The sequence below is a fragment of the Lacerta agilis genome, chromosome 8, assembly GCF_009819535.1.
Source record: "Lacerta agilis isolate rLacAgi1 chromosome 8, rLacAgi1.pri, whole genome shotgun sequence".
Classification (NCBI taxonomy): Eukaryota; Metazoa; Chordata; class Lepidosauria; order Squamata; family Lacertidae; genus Lacerta; species Lacerta agilis.
Genome location: NC_046319.1, coordinates 18,620,608 through 18,640,206, shown reverse-complemented (window position 1 = coordinate 18,640,206; position 19,599 = coordinate 18,620,608). Strand labels below are relative to the sequence as shown.

At 45.8% G+C, this 19,599-nt stretch overlaps 1 protein-coding gene across 5 annotated transcripts in view; it reads right to left on the bottom strand.

Annotated features, from left to right (window-relative positions):
* PLCH2 (phospholipase C eta 2) overlaps positions 1 to 19,599 on the bottom strand; it is a 278,707-nt gene that overhangs the window by 82,833 nt on the left and 176,275 nt on the right. For all 5 annotated transcript variants that reach the window (XM_033156392.1, XM_033156394.1, XM_033156393.1 and 2 more), the window contains exons 3-6: positions 18,136 to 18,379; positions 16,953 to 17,082; positions 5,072 to 5,242; positions 570 to 663 (exon numbers count right to left, since the gene is read on the bottom strand). In XM_033156392.1, coding sequence (XP_033012283.1) covers positions 570 to 663; positions 5,072 to 5,242; positions 16,953 to 17,082; positions 18,136 to 18,379 — 639 coding nt within the window. The remainder of the gene's footprint in view (positions 1 to 569; positions 664 to 5,071; positions 5,243 to 16,952; positions 17,083 to 18,135; positions 18,380 to 19,599) is intronic.

Here is a 19,599-nt window from a genome sequence, read left to right as displayed (position 1 = left end):
ATAGTGAGCAAAGGATAGGGTATAAATGCAATACAGAAATAAAACAACAGACTTCTGTCAAAACAACAACAACAACAATGCTTTTAGAGCTGCCACCAAGTGTCCCCACCTTCAGTGGTTAGTCTGTTGCTACAAACATCAGGTCCTGTTGAAGCCCCTCAAGAGCTTCATTCAGCTCACTTTAATTTTTGTGACTTTCCAAAAGAAGATGAAAACTTTCCTGTTTGGGGGGCGGAGGAGCATTTCAGGTGCCCTGAAGTTTTCAAACCACACAGTGCTTTTTATTTAAACAGGGATTCTTCTTTAGTTAGTTAGTTGATTATTCTTAACATTGCTGGGATCTTGGTCCCACCTTGGGTTTGTATATTACAGAAAGGGCAGATGAGAAATGAATGACAACAGCGTCACCCTGAAAGTACTAACAGGAAGGCAAAATGCAGCTGGTACAAGCGGGGAGGGGAATGTCCATTCTTTGTGGGAAATGACCCTGGCCAGGATCCAGTTAAGGGATTTATTCAGTAACATTCAGGCCCGCTCAGTTCTCCCTATAAAAGCAACTGAAATCTTACCGTCAATTCCAAGAGCTCCTTGTTCCTTGTTCTCTGGACATGGTTCAAATTGATTGATAATCTCCAGGCAATGATCCTTGGTCACATTAATCATCTAAGAACAAAAAAGGAAGGTTGTTGTTTTTTGCTGCTGCTGTTTTGCACAAAATAAGAGATTGCCAACAAATCCTTCCATTTAACAACTCTCCTTTTCTCTGAGTAGTTCTGCAACTGGATGGTTTTCTAGCTCTGTGCAACACCTCTTCCCCCCACCCCACTGCCTCTTTTCCAATCGGCCAGTGAGATTCCCATTTCTGCCAATCAATGTCAGCTTTGATAGGGTGAAAGCTACGATCCCGTCGATGATTGCCAGGCTGTCCTCCACAGAATGCAAAGCATGGTTTTCTAGGCCACTTCCATCCCAAGTGGCGCCTTAGCGCCCAGGGGCAGAAAGTAACACAATGCTGATTGCCCCGTCCTGGTGAGAGACAGCTCCTATGGCAAGATGACACGGACCAGTTTTGGCTTGTCAATAAATTCAGTCTGTGTGGAAGATGTTCCTGAACACAAAGCAAGAGGAAGAATTGGGAATCTCCAGAAAAACAACCCAGGAGGAGTCTGTTAGGCAGTAGGGTGAGAGATGATGTCCTTAGGAAACTGTGTACTGAAAGTGCTTTTAGAAATACTATAGGGGGGGAAATGGATTGTGTAGGAGCAAGCACCCCACTGCATCAAGGATAGACACTTTGCGATTCTGTATGTCTAGGTCCTCTGGTACCAATTCAAACCAAGGAATAGGCACCCACCTGTATCTGCTGCAGATTGTAAGAATATTCAGTAATGTACAACACCAACTGTAGTCTGATGTGGTACAGCCTAGGGACACATTTATCCTGTGGAGACATGGGTCCATTAGGACAGGTGTGTCTCTGCTCCACCAAACTTGCTCGGTTCTCAGCCAGCCTCCACCTGCCTTTCTCCTTACTTTCAGCCACTCCTGGTGATGGCACCAGATGACCAACCTCCTCCTCACTGACCGCCAGTGTTGCCTTTACAGAACTTAGCAGGAAGGATGATGGGCACATAGCAAGAGTTAGTTAGTTCCACCAGCCTACTGTTGGCCTTCTTGCCTCCTGCCCTACTAGTCACAATGGACACCAGCCATTGCTGCTGATGTATTCTTCACTCATCCCTTCTTCCCAGCCCTACCATTTATATATTTGTGTTTGCATTTCTGTAGCCTTTAGATGTGAAAATATGTGGTGCGGGGGAAGAAGCACAGCAGAGAGGCTGAGAAGGGGGAGAAAGAAAGGGAAGAGTGGGTAAAGAAGAGTGGGGTGAGCAGAACAAAGTCAATAACTCATCAGACCCAAATTGGGGGTTAAAGGAAGGAAAGAGGGCTGGGGGACATTTTGTACTAGGTTCACACATGGCTGCAGAAACTCGGTGGGCCCGTCCCTCAGAAAGGTGGTAAGGAGGAAAGTAAAAGCACTTGGTGTATCTCCTGATGATTATCTACACAGACCCAAACATGCAGCGAGATTCGATTCCCCCCCCCCTTCTCAGCATTAGGGGGATCAATAGCCCAGTGACACGGAAACCAATGCTAACTTGTTTAGAAGGGCAGCAGTCACAAATACAAGATTATCATCTGAGCAAAGGACACATTTAGAATCTTCAGCAGACCATGAAAAAGCCGATGGAGAGTTCTTTAGGAAGAGAGTGCAGAAGAAAACTCACAGCAAAGGTGTCCCCACTCCCCAATGCAGGGCACTTATGCACCACAGAGGACTGGCAGAAAACCTGGTTTATTGGGGGGGGGGGAATTCCACTGCTCGACTTCTGAAGCCAGGTTCAGCTCTGTATATTCAGCGGCGAGAGAAAGGATTTCTGGACATGCTCAGAGGCACCGCTATCAAACAGTTGCATCCAACTCCATTCTTATTCAGAGAAGACCCTTTGAAGTTAATCGATATGCATGACTAAGGTTCATTAATTTCAACGGACCTACTCTGCACAGAACTTAGCTGGAGAAAGACGATACAGTAATTGCTTCCCAGTTTCCAGGCATTTAAATGTAAATCTTGGGGTTAAGCAAGTTGTTCAGATTAATTACAGCAGGTAGGGCAGAAGAAGTATTTTCCGGCACCACTATTAAATTCGGATGGATAATTTGCTGGAATTGTTCTGTGCATGTTTAGAGAGGGGAAACCCCCTGGCTTTTAGACCAATGCAAAGTTAATGAATTCGCAGAGTCCAATCTAAATGTTACCATAAAGCAGCAAAATACCCAATATTCTTCCTATTGAAATCATATTTATGCACTTATCTGGCACAAAAAGCCTAGGGAAGGTTTTGTGTAGGGGGAATATGCCACTTAATTTTTGCCAGAGGCAAAAAACAGCAGCAGGTTTATTTGCTTTTTATGAGAGCTTTGCACAAACATTAGAAAACAAGATCTGGCACCTTTCATCAGTATCCAACCATGCCTAGATATAAATGCGGCAATGCAGAAAAGTGTAAGACCTTGCATTTTTTTTATTTTATTTTTTTAGTTCTTGTAATGCAGAAAACAAAATCGTAAATTTGATAGTGCGGTGCAAACGTTACAACAGAGAAGTGTGATGTTAGTTGACTGCCATTTAATTGGCAATGCATAAATAACTGCAAGCCAGATCTGCTAGGTGGTACTCAGTGTTTTATTATCAAAAAGTGCCTTTGAATGCTAGGATTAAAAGCTGGCAAATGTATTTGGGTTTTTATGAGAGCATTAAGAAGAAGCATACTTGCCATTAGGTTTCAGTCCAGAATGAAAGCTCTTCTGGAGAAGACTGCTGAGTGTGGTGAAGTCTGCCCAAACTAGAAATCTGAGCTCTTTTTTTTTTGTCTTTGAGGGCAAATACCCAGAATTTGGGTAACCACAAAACTCCCTCTGACTTCACTGTTTACAACCCTTGCAACATGGTTTTGTGGCGTGTGTATAAATCTACACCTGTAACTAAGGTAGTGCTTCATACATCTGATGAAGAGGACTGCAGTCCACAAAAAGTAAGCTATAATGATTGTATTTAGTTATTAAATTTCTATCCTGCCCTTCTTCTCAAAGGAGCACAGGGCAGCAAACGCGCAAGCTATTTTTTAAAACAACAACAACAACCATAAAACAATTCCAGTGCTGATGCGGTAAGACCTCTACTTAGAAGACTTGGTGGGAAAGGAAGGTCTTCAGCAGGTGCTTAAAAAGACAAACAAAGATGGAACCTGTCTAATGTTAAACGGGAGCAATTACAAAGAGTAGGTACCACAGCAGTAAAATTTCTGAATCCTATATTCTCCTATATTCCCTGGTGAGAAGGTATCTGCAGAAGGCCCTCATCTGCAGAGCGTAGTGATAGATTTGACAAAATATAAAATCAAAAATCAAAAAATCCTTCCAGTAGCACCTTAGAGACCAACTAAGTTTGTTCTTGGTATGAGCTTTCGTGTGCATGCACACTTCTTCTAAGGTGCTACTGGAAGGATTTTTTGATTTTTGATTTTATATTTTGTTTTGACTATGGCAGACCAACACGGCTACCTACCTGTGATAGATTTGGTTATATAAGGGGTGAGATGATATTTCAGGTATCCTGGTCCCTAGTTGTATAAAGCTTTATATTCCAAAGCCAGCACCGAGGTTGTGTGGCAGTCCTCCATTTGCCCCAGTGTTAGCCTGCCCACATTAAGCTGAACAGAAGGCCATCCAAAGGCAAGTATTTCATCGTCAGGAATTTGTGAGCACGGATTCATGTTGAGAGTAGGACAGTGGCATTTGTCTTTCTTGCAAGGGAAGAGGACTACAATTTGTATGCTTTATTCTTGTTTCAATGAACAGGCTACATGGCCCTGAAGAAACCAAGTTATTCCTCCCTCAAACATCCATTGGGGACTATCAATATTTGGAAGGATTTGTTTGTGGGTTGTTGTTGTTGTTGTTTTTTCAAAGAAACCCCGCAAGATGATTTATATGTTTGTCTGCAAATGCTTGGACAAGTTCCCAGATCTTCAGGGGTGACCTTCTCTTCATAGGTGACTTTGGTGTTCAATATGTATTTTAATGGAGGCAAAAAATAAAAATAAAATCAGACTGAGAAGAACAGAGCAGGCATTGCAAAGCTCACTTTGTAGCAGAAAAATGTGAAATCTTTCAGAAGGGTGGTGACCATCCTGTCCCTTTTCTTAAGGTTAAAGGAAGCCATGAGGCTACTTGTTTCCATTGCACAAACTTCCCACCCAAATCCCAGCCTTCCTGCCAGGGGAGAAGTTGGGATGCGACAACACATAAGTTTGGGCAGGGTCATGCCTAGGCATCGACAAACCTGTCGATTTCAGTTTCTTATTTTCCCATGCTTAAATTCAGTTCACCCTGTTTCTGCATTGGTTGGCATTCCAACTGCAGCGGAATGGAATGCAGCCAGTGCAAGGCAGAACAATACCTTCTCACGCCCTTAGAAAGGATTGAGGAGTGAACCCCCATTGCTTACCTTTTGCTCAGTGTCAAGGAAGCGTTTGAGGTCATCCACATCCAAATAGTCCTTGTGGTTGCTGTAGGTGAGCATGAGGAGATACAGGTCCCGGCGGGTCGACATCATCTTATAGAAGGCGCAGAACTCTTCAAAGTCCAAAGTTCCTTGGTTGTCATCTGTGTCTGCCTCCTGGTGGCACAGAGGGACATTTGCAATTAGCAGGCTTCCGTCTTGTCCCATGAGAAGCAACACGATCAGCAGGCCAACAACTACAGCAGAAGTTTAGAATGCTAAGCTACGCGGAGAGTAAGACGAACCCAAGTTCCTATATAGCCCAAGCCCGAATTCCAGTATTTAACTTCCAAAAATTGGTTGTGTTGGGAGGAGAGGCGGGCTGGAAACGGCTCCAAAAATTACCCACCCACTCCCCGCAGTTTGCAGGTAGTGAATCTGGGGCAGGTTTTTGCACCCCACCAGGGTGAGGGAGGAACAGATTGATTTCCCTCCCAGGAGTGCTGGCCATTTTCACTGGTCCTCCTAATGGCTGTTCTTCCAATCTTTCAGAATGTGGTGTGTTCCCAAGGCATTCTGGGGGAAACTGGCAGCGGACAGTGAAGGATGCCATTTCTTTCTCCAGAATCAAGTGGGCATCCACTGTGGACTTTTCACAGACTTCCCCACCCCCCACAAAACTGTTGAAATAGCAGTCTGGTCCTTCTCTCCTCTCATGTATTCAGTGGTTTGGCCCCAACTGAGATAAACCCAAGCTAGAAACTGCATCCATTGGTCTTGAAATCTCCACCCCAATCTTTCATATATTTGGGACAGTTGTGGTTATTAAGTAGTGAGGGAATATAATTCTGCACATGCTCAGAGTCATCCTCTTCTTCATTATTACTTGACAGGCCTCAATCCTGGCCTTGCACATGGGTTCTGAAGTTCCTCCTGGTGAACCCATATTCTGATGAGCCCACCCTAGACCAGCCTTCCCCAGATGTTGCCCTCCAGATGTTGATGCCCTCCGGATGTTGGACTGCAACTCACTTTATAGGAGTAGTCGCCTAATAACAGCTGGAGGGCACCAGGTTGGGAGAGACGTTCCTGGATTATAATGCAAGTACACAAACTTTAAAAATGCTTTTATCCTAGTTCTGTTTTGTCACCACACTAATTATAAAAATATGCTTGTATATTGAGTGGAGATCTAAGTCAGCCCTCTTTATCAAAGAGGGAACTTCTCCCCAATTACGGCATTTCCTAATCACCCGTTTTGATGTCTCAACTGAGATGGGTGTTATTGTGGGGAGAAGCAGATCTCTGGCAGATCTGCCAAGATGGTCACTTCTGAATCAAGCTCTGCCGCCATCTCCGACCAGGCTGGAATTCACTTTTGTCTGTACAATTCACAAATGTAAATCAATGGGCATTAGCGGATTTCTCATTGCAGCTTTTAACTGTGTTTGTTGCTTCTGCCAGGCATTTCCCCCTCATCCTACTGATCATTGATTCACCTTCTCTGACTGCAAAACATCTGATTCTGTTTTCAGTGCTGTCATTATGCAAAGCTTCACACTCCATTAGCATCTGCTGGCATTTAATAGCAAGCAACTCCAACACACTGAAGCTTTTGATGTGCCCCAGAATATACAAGAGCTCTCTCTCTCACTTATGTAACAAATAAGCATCATTAAACACAAAAGGTTCCTAATGCCCCTTCTCTTTCTTGTACAATAAATTAAAGCAACTTGAAGCTCTGTTGATTAGTATAGAATCCAAGAGTTGAAAAGAACCTTTTTAGGTCATCTAGCCTAAGATGTCCTCCTTAAAATGTGGTGGCCCAGTAATAAAAGCAACCAGCCCATGGGAAACCAGGGCTTGGGTTTTTCTCCTGAAGCAGATATCAGCCTTGCAGATGTATCTCCACCCACTGGGGTGGCCCAGGAAGCTGCAAGGAAGCCCACCCACCCACCCACCCAATCTCACACCAGCGTGACCAGCAGGCTCTGGGTTATAGCTCAGTGGTAGAGCATCTGCTTTGCATGCAGAGTGTGTCAGGTTTGATCCCTGGCATCTCCAGGTAGGAGAAAGCCCTTTCTGAAACCCCATAGAGCTGCTGCTGCCAGTCACTGCCAATGACCAATGCTAGATGGACCAATGATTTGACTCAATATAAGGCAGCTTCTTATGCTCCCATGTTCTCAACACCAGTACACAGTATTCCCCAGGCACTTGCCAAGCAAGATCCACAAGTGCTAACACTTGCCCTGTAGTCCCCAAGACAGGCAGCTGGGTCTGGGAGCTGCCATTTTAATTTCCCACAATGCCCCGGTGCTTGCTGTATCAGGCACTCAAGGGCTCTGTGGGAAATTAAAAGGGTGCCACCAAGCCAGCCTTGGAGTGTTGGTATTGTTCACTGCTACTCCATGACACAGGAGGGGTCTCATCAGATGGCACTTTGACTAGATTTTACACACACACACACACACACACACACACACACACACACACACACACATGAGCTGGTCTTGGTTAACCAGTTGGCTAATGATCTGACTCAAGATTAGGAAAGTGCTATTGCATTGTTGAAGGAGATATTCCATCTACCAAGGAAGATGTCTCATTCTATAGACAGGGAGACCTCAGTGGACATGCATAGATTAAGATGTCCAGGTTACTGAGGAGGATCACTGGAGAACTGGGCACATGGTGGTAAAGGAGGGCTCTGTGCAGGCCAGGGATGGGCAAATTTGTCAAATCTGTTTCCTCATTTTTCCAATGTCATGCTCAGTTCTCCACACTTCCACATCAGCATGCACATCAGCCCTAATATACACATTTCTCCAAATATACAATTTTTTAGCAAAGCAATTTCCTCTAATGTAAAGCATTTTGTATGCTATTTTCACTAATATATACAGTTTAATGGACACTTATCCCTAGCATGTGCATTTTTGTACACATTACTTGGCTAGAGAACTGCACTGCAAATTTTGGAGACGTTTGAACTTTGAAGGTGGGTGCGTTTCTGTTCATGCATTGCTTTGGAAAAGTGTGAATTTGATAGGTTCACCTGTAAATGCTAATGTGATCTAATCTCTCTCCCATTTCTACCCACCAGGGACAGCAGAATCTGCTCCTTTCTGAGGACTTGGGAGGATGGTTGAGGACAGGATGCTAAGAAAATGGGAATAGTGGACTAGATGGACCACTGGTCTGATCCAGCAGGCTCGTCTTCTGTTCCTGTGTTGAGGGGCAGTGGGCAATGCATCAATCCTGCCCTCATCCCAGCAGCCACTCACAGCTCTTACGCCAGACTAGTCCTTACCACGATGCACTCTTTCTCCAAATACAGCAAGTTCCAACACACAAACACGCACACACATTCTCTTCTTTTTCACAGCACAATCACTATACATAAGGGATAACTCACATAACACCCACACCATCTTTACATCCAAAAAAGCCTCCACCAACTCAACAATAAATAAGTAACTACATTAAGAAGCCCAGAGGGGTGTGCTCAACCTTGCATATTGCAAAAATGTTATCAAGGATGCTGCAGAAGAGGGGGAGGAAAAAAACACCATCAAAAGAGGCCAACTTTTTAAAACGTCAAAACCGATCCATTTCCTCCCATCTAAAGAAGCCCTCGGTACACGAAAAAGAAATAAAAAGAACAAAGCTGGATATACGCAAAGCTCGCTCCACTAAGAGAGCAAATCTACACCATGTTCCACCAGAGAAGACCAAACAGAGTCAATAAATATGAAGCAAGGAGGCTTGAGGGCATAATGGGGGGAGGGAGACAAGCCATTCATCCAGAAAAGACAGAGCATCGTCTCCTCCCAAACAGAGGGTGCGGTTCTGATCATGGCTGCAGCGCTTCAGTCTGCAGTTTTGCCTTGCTGGAAGTTTCAATTAAAACCAAGCGGCTGCCAAGAGAAAGAGTAAAGGGAAGGGTCAAGTGGCAAAGCACGGAAAATTAAGTGCCCGCCTTCAGGGCTTGCCACTTCAGACACTTAATCGGGTGAAACATGATCAAGTTGTATTTGGGCAATGTAACGAGGTACTGGGGAGCTGACGGCTCGGTTGAAGGGTCACTTGAACAGATGATGCCAGGTAGGAAGACTGGCTGTTGGACACATTGGTGGTACAACAGCCCTATCACCCATCCACCCTGTCATCCTCTGCAACCTCCGCATGTCAGTGGTAATTATCCTTTTCCCCATTTGACGGGTCTTCCGAAAGAGACGAGGCCTTTTTTTCCCTTTAGATGAAGCTGTATCTTCTCCCATTACAATCCAACGGTTGGAGAGCCAGTGTGGTGGTTGCCAGAGAGCTGAGCTTGTTCCCAGGAGACACAAGTTCAAATCCTGTACTCAGTCATGAGACTTACTAGGTGACATTTAGTCATTTGCTGCCGCCGAGTCTAACCGTGTGGGGTTGTTATGGGGAAAGAAGATGTAAGTTATGGCTGTAGCTCCTCCTCATTCACTCACACCTCGGGCATCAAGAACACCAAATACTGCTCCCATCCCCCCCATTTCATCTGTCATAAAAGCTGTTATTTGTTTTTGTTACGATTTCTGTTGACTTCTCTTGGGTGAAGATATGGAATCAGCACCATGGACAGCAGCTCTCAACGGATGCAGACTTTATTCTATGGTAGGGATCAGCCAACCAAGCACCCTCAAAAACTTTCACTGGAGCTCCTTAAAAAAAAAAAAATTGGAGCAAAATTCCACCTCAGGAGGAATCTGCTTTCAGATACTGGAAGTGCTGTGAAAAGGAGTCATTAAATACTCTACCTAAGCCATTGCATCTGTGATGGACCTTTCACACAAGCAAGTCATCGCTTGAGGCTGCAGACATCAAGTGATGAATGTGCATGCACGAACAAGGCCTCAGTATGATGCACCAAAAAGCAGTGGTCTCAGGCAGAGGCCCTTCCCACCCCCCAGCAGCAAATGGTGGGGTAAGGGCACATACCTGGCATCCCAGCAGGCACATCGCTGCTGCTTACCAGGAAAAGGAGCAGCAGGGAGGGTTGCTGGGTTGGCTCACCTGGGTGAATTTGCACTCCCCCCTCTCCCTCCCAGTAAGCAACAGTGAATCACCTGCCAGGAGGTCAGATAGGCACCTCTGCCCACCACACCATCTGCTACTGCCATCACCTGAGATACATTTCGCTGGAGGTTTGAGGGACTGAATCTGGTACCTTCTGCGTGCAAAATGTCTGTGTTGTTCAAGCCACATCTGGAGCAAAGTGCCCAGGTTTGGGTGCCAACGGGAGCATGCCCAGAGGAGAGTGAGGGGTCTGGAAGCCAAGTCCTATGAACAATGGTTGAAAGAGCCAAGTATGTTTAGCACTGAGATGAGACAATAGCAGGAGACTTTAGAGTAGCCTTCAAATATCTGAATGGCTGCCACATACAAGATGGAACTAATTTTGCCTCCGTTCCCTCAGGGGGTATGACTAGAATGTGGTTGGTTGGCATCCATCTGTCTTGGGAGACAATGGAGGGACGCACTTTCGGGGGCAAAGTTAATCTGCTGGAAATTGAAGGGTTTTTTGCCAAAACTTTAGGAGCAACATCCTAATGGGAAGAGTTGCTTGGCAGTGGGAAAGAAAGACTACATCAGAAGGCGATGGGCATTCCTTTACTGGAGGTATCTAAGGTAACGTAAAGGTAAAGAACTTCTGAACGGCTAAGTCCAGTCAAAGGTGAATATGGGGTTGTGGCACTTATCTCGCTTTCAGAATGAGGGAGCCGGCATTTGTCCACAGACAGCTTTCCAGGTCATGTGGCCAGCAGGACTAAACCACTTCTGGCACAACAGAACACTATGGTGGAAACCAGAGCGCACAGAAACACTGTTTACCTTCCCACTGTAGCGCTACCTATTTATCCACTTGCACTGGTGTGCTTTCAGACTGCTAGGTTGGCAGGAGCTGGGACAGACTGCCAACCTTCTGATCGGCAAGCCCAAGAGGCTCAGTGGTTTAGACCACAGTGCCACCCATGAGGTATCTAAGCAGATGCTAGATAGCCCTCTATCAGGGATGATCTGGTTGCACCCTGCATTGCCCAGCCTGTGTTGAGCAAGGAGGATTGGACTAGATGGCTTCCAACTGAAGTGTCACTGAGCTATGGCACTTTCCCCAGCTCACAGATATCTAGCCACTTCAATACCCTTTTCGTTTTCCATGAGCCTCCACTGCACAATGGTGCCTTGTCTCATTTTCACCCACTGCGGTTTTAGTTCCAACGAGGTTAATAGCTAAAAGGAAACCAGGCAAGCTAGATGGAGAAAGGGGAGGGGGTGAACCCAAACCACCACCCCAATATCATCTGCGGAAAGTTTTCTAATAATGAACTAAAAAGTGAACTGTCTCTCATGTTCGTCAAGCCAGACAGAGAATTAATGAAAGAAAATAAAGAACCATGCAGAGCATTCAACGCCCCACCCCAGTCCAGGTAGAGCCAGGGCTGAAAGCCAGACACTGAGCTGACTTCAATTAATAGCAACCATTCAGCTGAATGAAAGGATCTACATTTCTAAGGGTGCCTGGCTCTAAAACTGAACCCTCATTCATTCCACCCTTTCATGTGGTTTCTCAGGACAGATGTAAGAATGGTACCACAAAAAAGTTAGGCCAGTGTCTATACAAGCAGGGATGCCTGTGGAATTTGGTCTTCATGGATTCTGGGATGAACTCTTCTGATCTTCCCCTCCCAGATGAATGTGCAGATCTGTACATAACTATTCACTCAATTATGTGCTTCTCAGAATGTTGAGACCTGGCTCACAGAACAATTAAAAAAATATGTTAAATGTGCGTATTTGGAGAGGAAATACATTTAGAATAAAAGTGTTAAGAGAATATGTTTTAAGTACTGATTTAAATGTGGATTTAAAATAAAAATAAAAATGCAGATTAAAGCAGAAATGGGAAAGCACAGATACCAATTATCTCGATCCATTTTTGCCTTCAGGTCTGGTTTTGGGATCAAACTGGCCTTGCTTGTCCTGCTGGACTACCTTTATAGGGGGATGGCTGGTAGAGTGTGACCATCTGAATCAGGTGAGGCCATGAAAGCCCTGGACCATTGTTTGGGGTTGGTGATGGACTGAATGAGAACCAATAAACTGAAGCTGGATCCCAGTAAGTGGGAGGGGGGTAAATCGGAAAAAAAACCATTCTTCCCCGCAATCAGTACCTGACTTAGCCTTCCTAAATAGATATATACAAAAGCCTGAGCAAAACACCAGTTTATATTCTGCTCTGATATAAACTGTCATGGATTGTTCACAAGCGCATTTTTATAGGGGAAACATACATTCTGCTTTCCCATGAATCTAAAAAGTCACTTTTGGAGAACCGATGGTGCTAATTTGAAAGGCTCTAATGGGCACTTAGTGATAATCCATATATCCACTCCTCTAGTTTCTCCATTTTAATTCTTGTTACCCTCCACCCTCGCTATTCCTTTTTTTACAGATGGGAGCATTTCATTTCTTAATCCTCAGATTGTAATGGGTTTTATATTTAGTTTTCCATGCTGCTACCTCTGCAGGGTTGGTATTTGCTAGAACAGCATAAATGGAAAGTGTGTGAAAAAAGACAGTTTATTAAACATGATCTGCTCACAGCAGAGATGCCGTTTGAGTTGGGAAGACTTGTAGCTCAGCAGTAGAGCATTTGCTTTGCATGCAGAAGATCCCAGGTTCAATATCTGGCATCTCCAGGTTAGGCAAGTAAAGAACCATATCTGTAATTCTGGAGAAACCATTGTCAGTCAGCATATAACTAGATGGACGGACATGGAGGAACAGGGTATGCTGGAAGGAAACTTAATGGTGTGGGGAGGCTAATAAAGTCCATATGCAACGGGAGCCTCTGAAACTCTGTATAATTTAATAGACAACACTGTCGTGTTACACATCAGTGGCAATTTTTAAAGAGGCCTTTGTGTCTGTGCATAAAGACAGGAAAATCAAGGAAGAGATTGTGAAAGAACTATTATGTGTGAGAGGTTCAAGCCTTGGGTTGTTTCAGAGAAGGGAAGTGTCAGGGAACTGCCACCTGGCCCGCTGAGGGGAACGGAGGGTTCGTTAGCATACAGAGAGCCCCAATGCCAATTGAGCAGCAGTACCTCTTCCAGTGGGGAGAGCCGCCACACCTCCAGTGGGGAGGAGAAGGAAGGAACCAGCCTGGCGGGGAGAGGACTTAGGGATGCCATTGAGAACCCCAGCGCCTCTTCTAGCCAGGAGCCACAAACAGGGAGCCTGGCGGGGAGAGGGCTTGGGGATGTTGCCGAGACCCTGTGCTCACCTCGCCCGGCTGGTCAGGAGGGAGGCACACCATTTCCGGCACCCCAGTTGCGCAGAGGGGTGAAACACAAGGAAGGTAGGAGGAGACTTGGGGGTGCCAAAGTTATTATGCTGGGGGAGAAGCTGGAAGGGGGCACTCCCGGATTCTGCCAGCGACTGAGACAGACATGGTTTTTGTGGCTCTGCACTGTAAATAGTTTGCACAATAAAACTGCAAAAGACACGCGAACCTTACAGCATGGAAAGAGGCAAAGGTGCCCATCCTGTTCAGTCCTGTTTCTTTTCCTCCACAGATTGACTTCCACTAAAGCCCACATTATTCATCTTGCTATCTGCTATGGCTGAAAATAACACGATTATTCTCAATGCATTTCAAAGGAAGGGGAGCATCGAAAACAAGGCGGTGGGGGTGGGGGGGGAAACAACACAATTATTTATATAATGTTTGCAGAATTAAAAGAACCATGACGATAGTTGAATACTGCTCAAATCTGCTTGTGTGATTTCCATTCCTGACCTCAGACAGGCCTGCAAATTGCAGCAATATTTGCTCCCATTTCTGACATAATTTCCAAAACATCCCTATTTCAGAGTAATAAGATGTAAGGAGCAAGCTTTTGGAGCTCACAGAAACAGGGAGACGGAAGCAAGAGCAACTACAGGCAACATCAGGGAGATGAGAAAGAGAATTTCCTGTTCAGATCAGGAAGGGCTTGGCGGGTCACTTCCAGCCCATGAGTCTGGTTGAGGGCAGACCTGAGGTTGGTGAAGCAGTGCCCTGTTTGGTACACTCATGGACTAGCTTTCACTGCTCCCTGGGACAATCTGTTGGAGACTGCAGAGCCAACAGCAGACGGGGAGAAAAGCGCTGTAGATTAACTAACAAAGAAAAAGATTGCCCTGCTTCAATTTTAACTTTAGCCACGTCCAGATTACTAGTTCAGCACCAAGGACCTTCTGGTGGTTCCCACACTGTGAGAAGTGAGGTTACAGGGAACCAAGCAGAGGGCCTTCTTGGTAGTGGCGCCTGCTCCCATCAGATGTCAAGGAAATAAACAACTATCTTACTTTTAAAAGACATCTGAAAGCAGCCCTGTTTAGGGAAGTTTTTAATGTTTAATGCTGTATTGTGTTCTTAATATTAAGTTGGGAGCTGTCCAGAGTGGGCCAGATGGGCGGGGTATAAATAATATATTTATTATTATTATTATTATTATTATTATTATTATTATTATTATTATTATTATTAATGTCTCAATCCTTTGCAGGTCTACTCAGAAGTATGTCTCACTGGGTTTATTGGGGTAACTCTCAAATAAGTCTGCCGGGGATTAAAAAGAAATGCAATAGACCAGCACAGCTGCTGTCTTGGAAAGCAGTTAAAAACTATTTCTTACTTTGGTGTACTAAATACACACAAACAGGATCCAGAGAGGCAAGAAACTGAAGCAAGGGAGAAATGAATGAGCCGCTTTGGAAGGTGTCAGGGGCCACATAAAATGAGGCTGGGGCCACAGGTTTCTCATACTGACCAGGGAACCTTTTTCGGCTTGAGGGTCACATTGCTTCTGGAGTTGCAAACCAATGGTGGGTGTGGCCAAAGACACACCAATCACCACCCTCCAAGCAAGCAAGCAAGCATCACCATTCAACAACACATTACAGCAAGGCAAAATCACTAGAAGAGGGTGCAGAGTCTTGAAGGTCAGGTAGAGAGGACTGAAGGTGTGTGTGTGGGGGGGAGGTTATGTTCAACCCCCCAGACCTGAGGTTCTTCACCCCTGGGCTAGAGGATCAAATCCAGCAAGGCCGTCTTTACAGACTTAAAGAACTTCCATCTCCAATAAGCTCTAGCAAAGAGACCAAAGGAAAACAGATATGTCAGGCATTGCTGCTGAAGCTCCGCTTTATATATAAGAAAATCAATTGGAAAGGATCAACAAAAGCAGCTTTGCGGGGGAAGTGAAAACTGCTGTTTAAGAGAAATCCTTCTCCTTTAAGTCTCAGCACACACATACACATTCTGCTTCCAGAGCGCAGCATCTTTACCTGGACAAACAATGGCAGATTTGGGCATTTGAGGAGGGAAGATTATTCCTTGCCTCCCCCCCCCCAACCCCCAGCATCTCTGTTGGTGCCAGCAACACTTTTAGATTCTGCTGACACCAGGGAATTGGCTTTTTTTGAGGCAATCTGCGCACTTCAGAAGCAACACACACACATTCACCTACCACAAAAGTCCAAATTCCCAGCAGCGTTGTGAAGTACGCAACAAGACGTTTGAATAGCGCTGCACGTTGCCAGCGTTGCTTTAATCTTCCCCCATTCAATTATAAAATAGGTCAGGGCCAAAATGCAGAGACAGGCTTCAGAGGCAGCCCTTGTATGCCTGGTGGCAGATTTCCTACCCACCCACCCCCCACACCCCCCACCAGATGCAGAGCCTATCATCATAAGAGCATGAATTGGTACAGGCTAAGCACAGCGGCTACACTTCAGAGGAACAGATGGTCCTTGTGTTCCGGACGCTCTCATAACAAATAGGAAATATGCAGCAGCTCTGATGATGGATGCAAGGCCACCATAGCAAGTGTTGGGCTTCTAAGGACAGAGGTACACCAAAAAGCCAGGTCTCCAGGTCCCCAAGCCCCTTTTCCCCCTGAGCACAAATAGCCACAACCACTGGATCGTTCAGCCGGCAGGATGATGTGTTGCACACGATTCCACCACTAAATACAACCTGGCAACTCCTTTTGGGGGGCCCAGTTGGGAACAGTCTGAGGCCTCACCGTTCACCTTGTGGCCAGCTGGACCCTTGAGCACCTTCCCAACACCTTTGCCCCACTGGGCTTTCACTCAGGTGGAACGCCAGTCAGGCCTTCTCTGCACCACGTTTCCCCTTCCTGTTCTGAATTCTGAAGCCTCATTGACAGCTTCTGCCTCTCCATGTCATGGGACCTTCCTGAAGATCTTGCATGACTTTGCAGCCCCAGATGCCAGAGCAGGAGAAAGGAGGATGAGGAGCAGAAGCAGGCTGGAAGGCAGGCACCCAGGAGGGGAGGGGAGAGATCCTTCCCCTTGTGATTCTGGAAGTTACAAGCATCCCAGTTGCTGGAGCCCACAGGAAGGGAGAGCGCTTCTGCTTTTCAGAGGTGGAAAGCCCAATCATTGTTAGTGTGGTTCATTCCCTCAACAGTTCTCCAAGCTCTGACAAATCAGGAACCTGCAAACCTCATCTTGACACTTGGTGCTATGCAAGAAAAAAAAATATTGGTGGCAATTCTAGAAACTAACCACTTCCCAGGGTTAAGCCTGGAGAATGAAGGTCGCACCTTCTGTGGCCATTGTGTGACTCGCATGCCAGTAACATACAAGAAACATGAAAGTGAGGACATCTGGTGGTAGGAATGATGAAGGAAAAAAAGGCTGCGGGGGCTGCAGTCATGAAAAGAGCCCAACAGGAAAAGGAGCTGTTCTGTTCAGTGTTTATATTGCAGTTGATCGCCCCTGAGTGCCTGCAGTCTGCCTTGTAGAGATGCAGCCGTGAATGGAGTGCCCTTACCTTGAACATCTGCTTGACTTTCTGCCGGGGTAGGTTGACGTTCAGCTTATGCATCAGCTGGAGCACCTCGTTGATGCTCAGGCTGCCATCGCCATTTTTGTCCGCTTCGTCGAAGGTTTGCTTCAACCACATTTAGCAGGAGTCAAGGAAAAGAGAAGAGACAACTCTGCCATGGCAAGCAAAGAGGAGAAGATGCTGAATGGAATGGAGGCTGACACCCTGGGACTACAGAAATAAAGGGATTCAAAAACAACAGAGCACTTAAATCAGGAAGAAACAAGATCGTGGAAGGTCATCTGATCAAGCTTTCTGCCACAAGATGGGACCATCCATTCAGTGGCCATAACAAGCTAAACTTTTGCTGTTTGACCACTGCTCCATTTTGCCTAGCGCTGCTTGGGGAGGGGGCTCCCCAAGACCTTGGACAGAGGGAGGTCCTTCCTAGCTTAGCTACCTGAGAAAAGATTTACCTGATAGTGTTAGGATTTGGGACTTTCTAAAGTAGGTGCCCTGCCATGAAGTAATGGTCCTTCTTCACTAACGCAACATATTGTGAGGATGGGTTCAAAGGAAGAACATGCCTGACTGCCCGTGTTACACACCCCACACGGTCAGGGTTTGGCATTGTTGGGTATCTGCCAAGCCCAAGGCCCCAGCTAGGTGCCCACTGCAGAAAGCCACAACCCTAGGCCCTTGCTGCTGCTGTTTATGATGATGGTGGCACTTCTTAATCACATTAAAAAATATATAGGCAGATAAAACCAAATGAAGAAGCAGTGTGTGCAATACAGAATTCCTAAAATGCTCCTCCAACAATACAATGAGATGTGACCAATGTTAGTCCCACTCAGAGTAGACTCTTTGAAATTAACAGAAATTGCTAACCTAGGTCCATATGTGTCAATGGGTCTACTGTGATCAGGACTTAGTTGGCGGTGACCTAATGTCACTCTCTGCTCACCTGAGCTGTTGGCAGTGACAGGAATGTGGAAAGGAAGAAACACCTTTCCCTTGCTTTCTCCTTTTCTCCTCTGGGTGATGGTGTGGATTGGGCCCAAAGAGGAAAAGCAAATGGGTAGGGGGAACAGAAGTGAGGATGTAGGGAGGGGGGGCTGCTGAAGACCTCGTGTTCAAGGTGCCCATCAAAAATGCATGCCCCCCCCTGCCCTCCACTGAAGGATACTGGTCTCTAGTCCTCTGACGCTTTGACAGGCTGTCTTCATCGCTTATCCCAGCCATCAAGTACTTCAGGCCAGTGATCCACGTCCGAGCTTCCCCTGCACTGGATGACACCAAGTCAAGAGACTCCATGTGGTCTCCATAGTAGATGCTGAAGCAGCAGTTGGGGTCAAAGCTGCCGTCCGCATAGCGCTGGAAGATCTCTGACTGTTTTCCTTCACATACCTCCTGGATTGAATCGATGGAGACTGGGGAAAAAATTAAATAAGGCAAGGAGGTGAGGAGGTGGGCTTGGCATTCATGCAAAAGGTTGGAATAAAGACTCACTCTTGAATAAAGAAACTATTTCCTCCCCACATTTGACACCTGGTCTGAGTTTGATTTTTATCCACCACCACCCACCTCTGAATTGGGGCCATTTGGCAGACTGTGGTGCATGACTGCTAGACTGCTGAACATTCAATTATCATTTGGAAACCCAAGGATTGTGTTACTCAGGGCCCCTGTCCCAGATTACATGTTTGTTTGGGCAATCTACCCAGAAGATAAATTGCAGATTGAGGAGTTAATGATCTGACATGGTTGCCCTCTTCCTGCCTCCGTTCCTTCCCCCCTCTCCTTGTCTCTTAAATTCTTTGATGGCATGAGAACAGCCTATAATGTCCTAATCTGTTAGGAGGAAGAGACAGTGATGAGTACCCTCTTTGATGCTGGACAATGTTTTGAGAAAGTGAGGCATTGGGAGGGGGTGGCTAGTGAATGATCTGCATGTAGCCAGTCAGGCAAGCCACACAGGCTAGCTAGCTATAAACTGGATGGTTGTGGGCAGAGCTTTTGGAAGAAGCTCGTGCATGGGCTGATTGGCCACAGGGTCATGCAAACTAAAGTCTACCTGGAGGAGTCACTTTGCCACTTCTTGAGGGCTTCCAAGTGGCAGATCGAAGTGCTTACTTGGTATGTACCGGTATATATTGCTTGCTGTTTAGAATAAAAAAATATTTAATCTTCTCACTCACTTGTGTTTTGCATTACTTCTGAATCTCATTTTAAAAGAACCCCCTTGCATTTGGCAAGACCCATGTTTAAGTTGTTTTATGCGCACAGCTGAATGCGTGGATGCACCCCCTGCAGCAGGGAATCCAGACTGGATGTGCAATCCTGCTTGGTGAATGCCCAGAGAGAGACATCACTGTGCTCTGTAATGCTCCATTTCAGGGACCTTGGAACAATCCTTGTATAATTAAAATTGTTGTAAGTCCTTATGTAGGTTCTCTATTGGCAGGAGATAATAACAAAGGCAAATATTGAGAAGCAAAGCAGCTAGTAAGCCTGATCTTTATTAAACTGTTGCAATAGGGTTCCCCCACTCACCCCACTCAGGGAGGGAGGAGAGGAACCCAGAACATTGGTGTGCAAGCTCTTATATAGACCTTATATAGACCAGGCCTTTGGTCAGAATTCAGTCTGA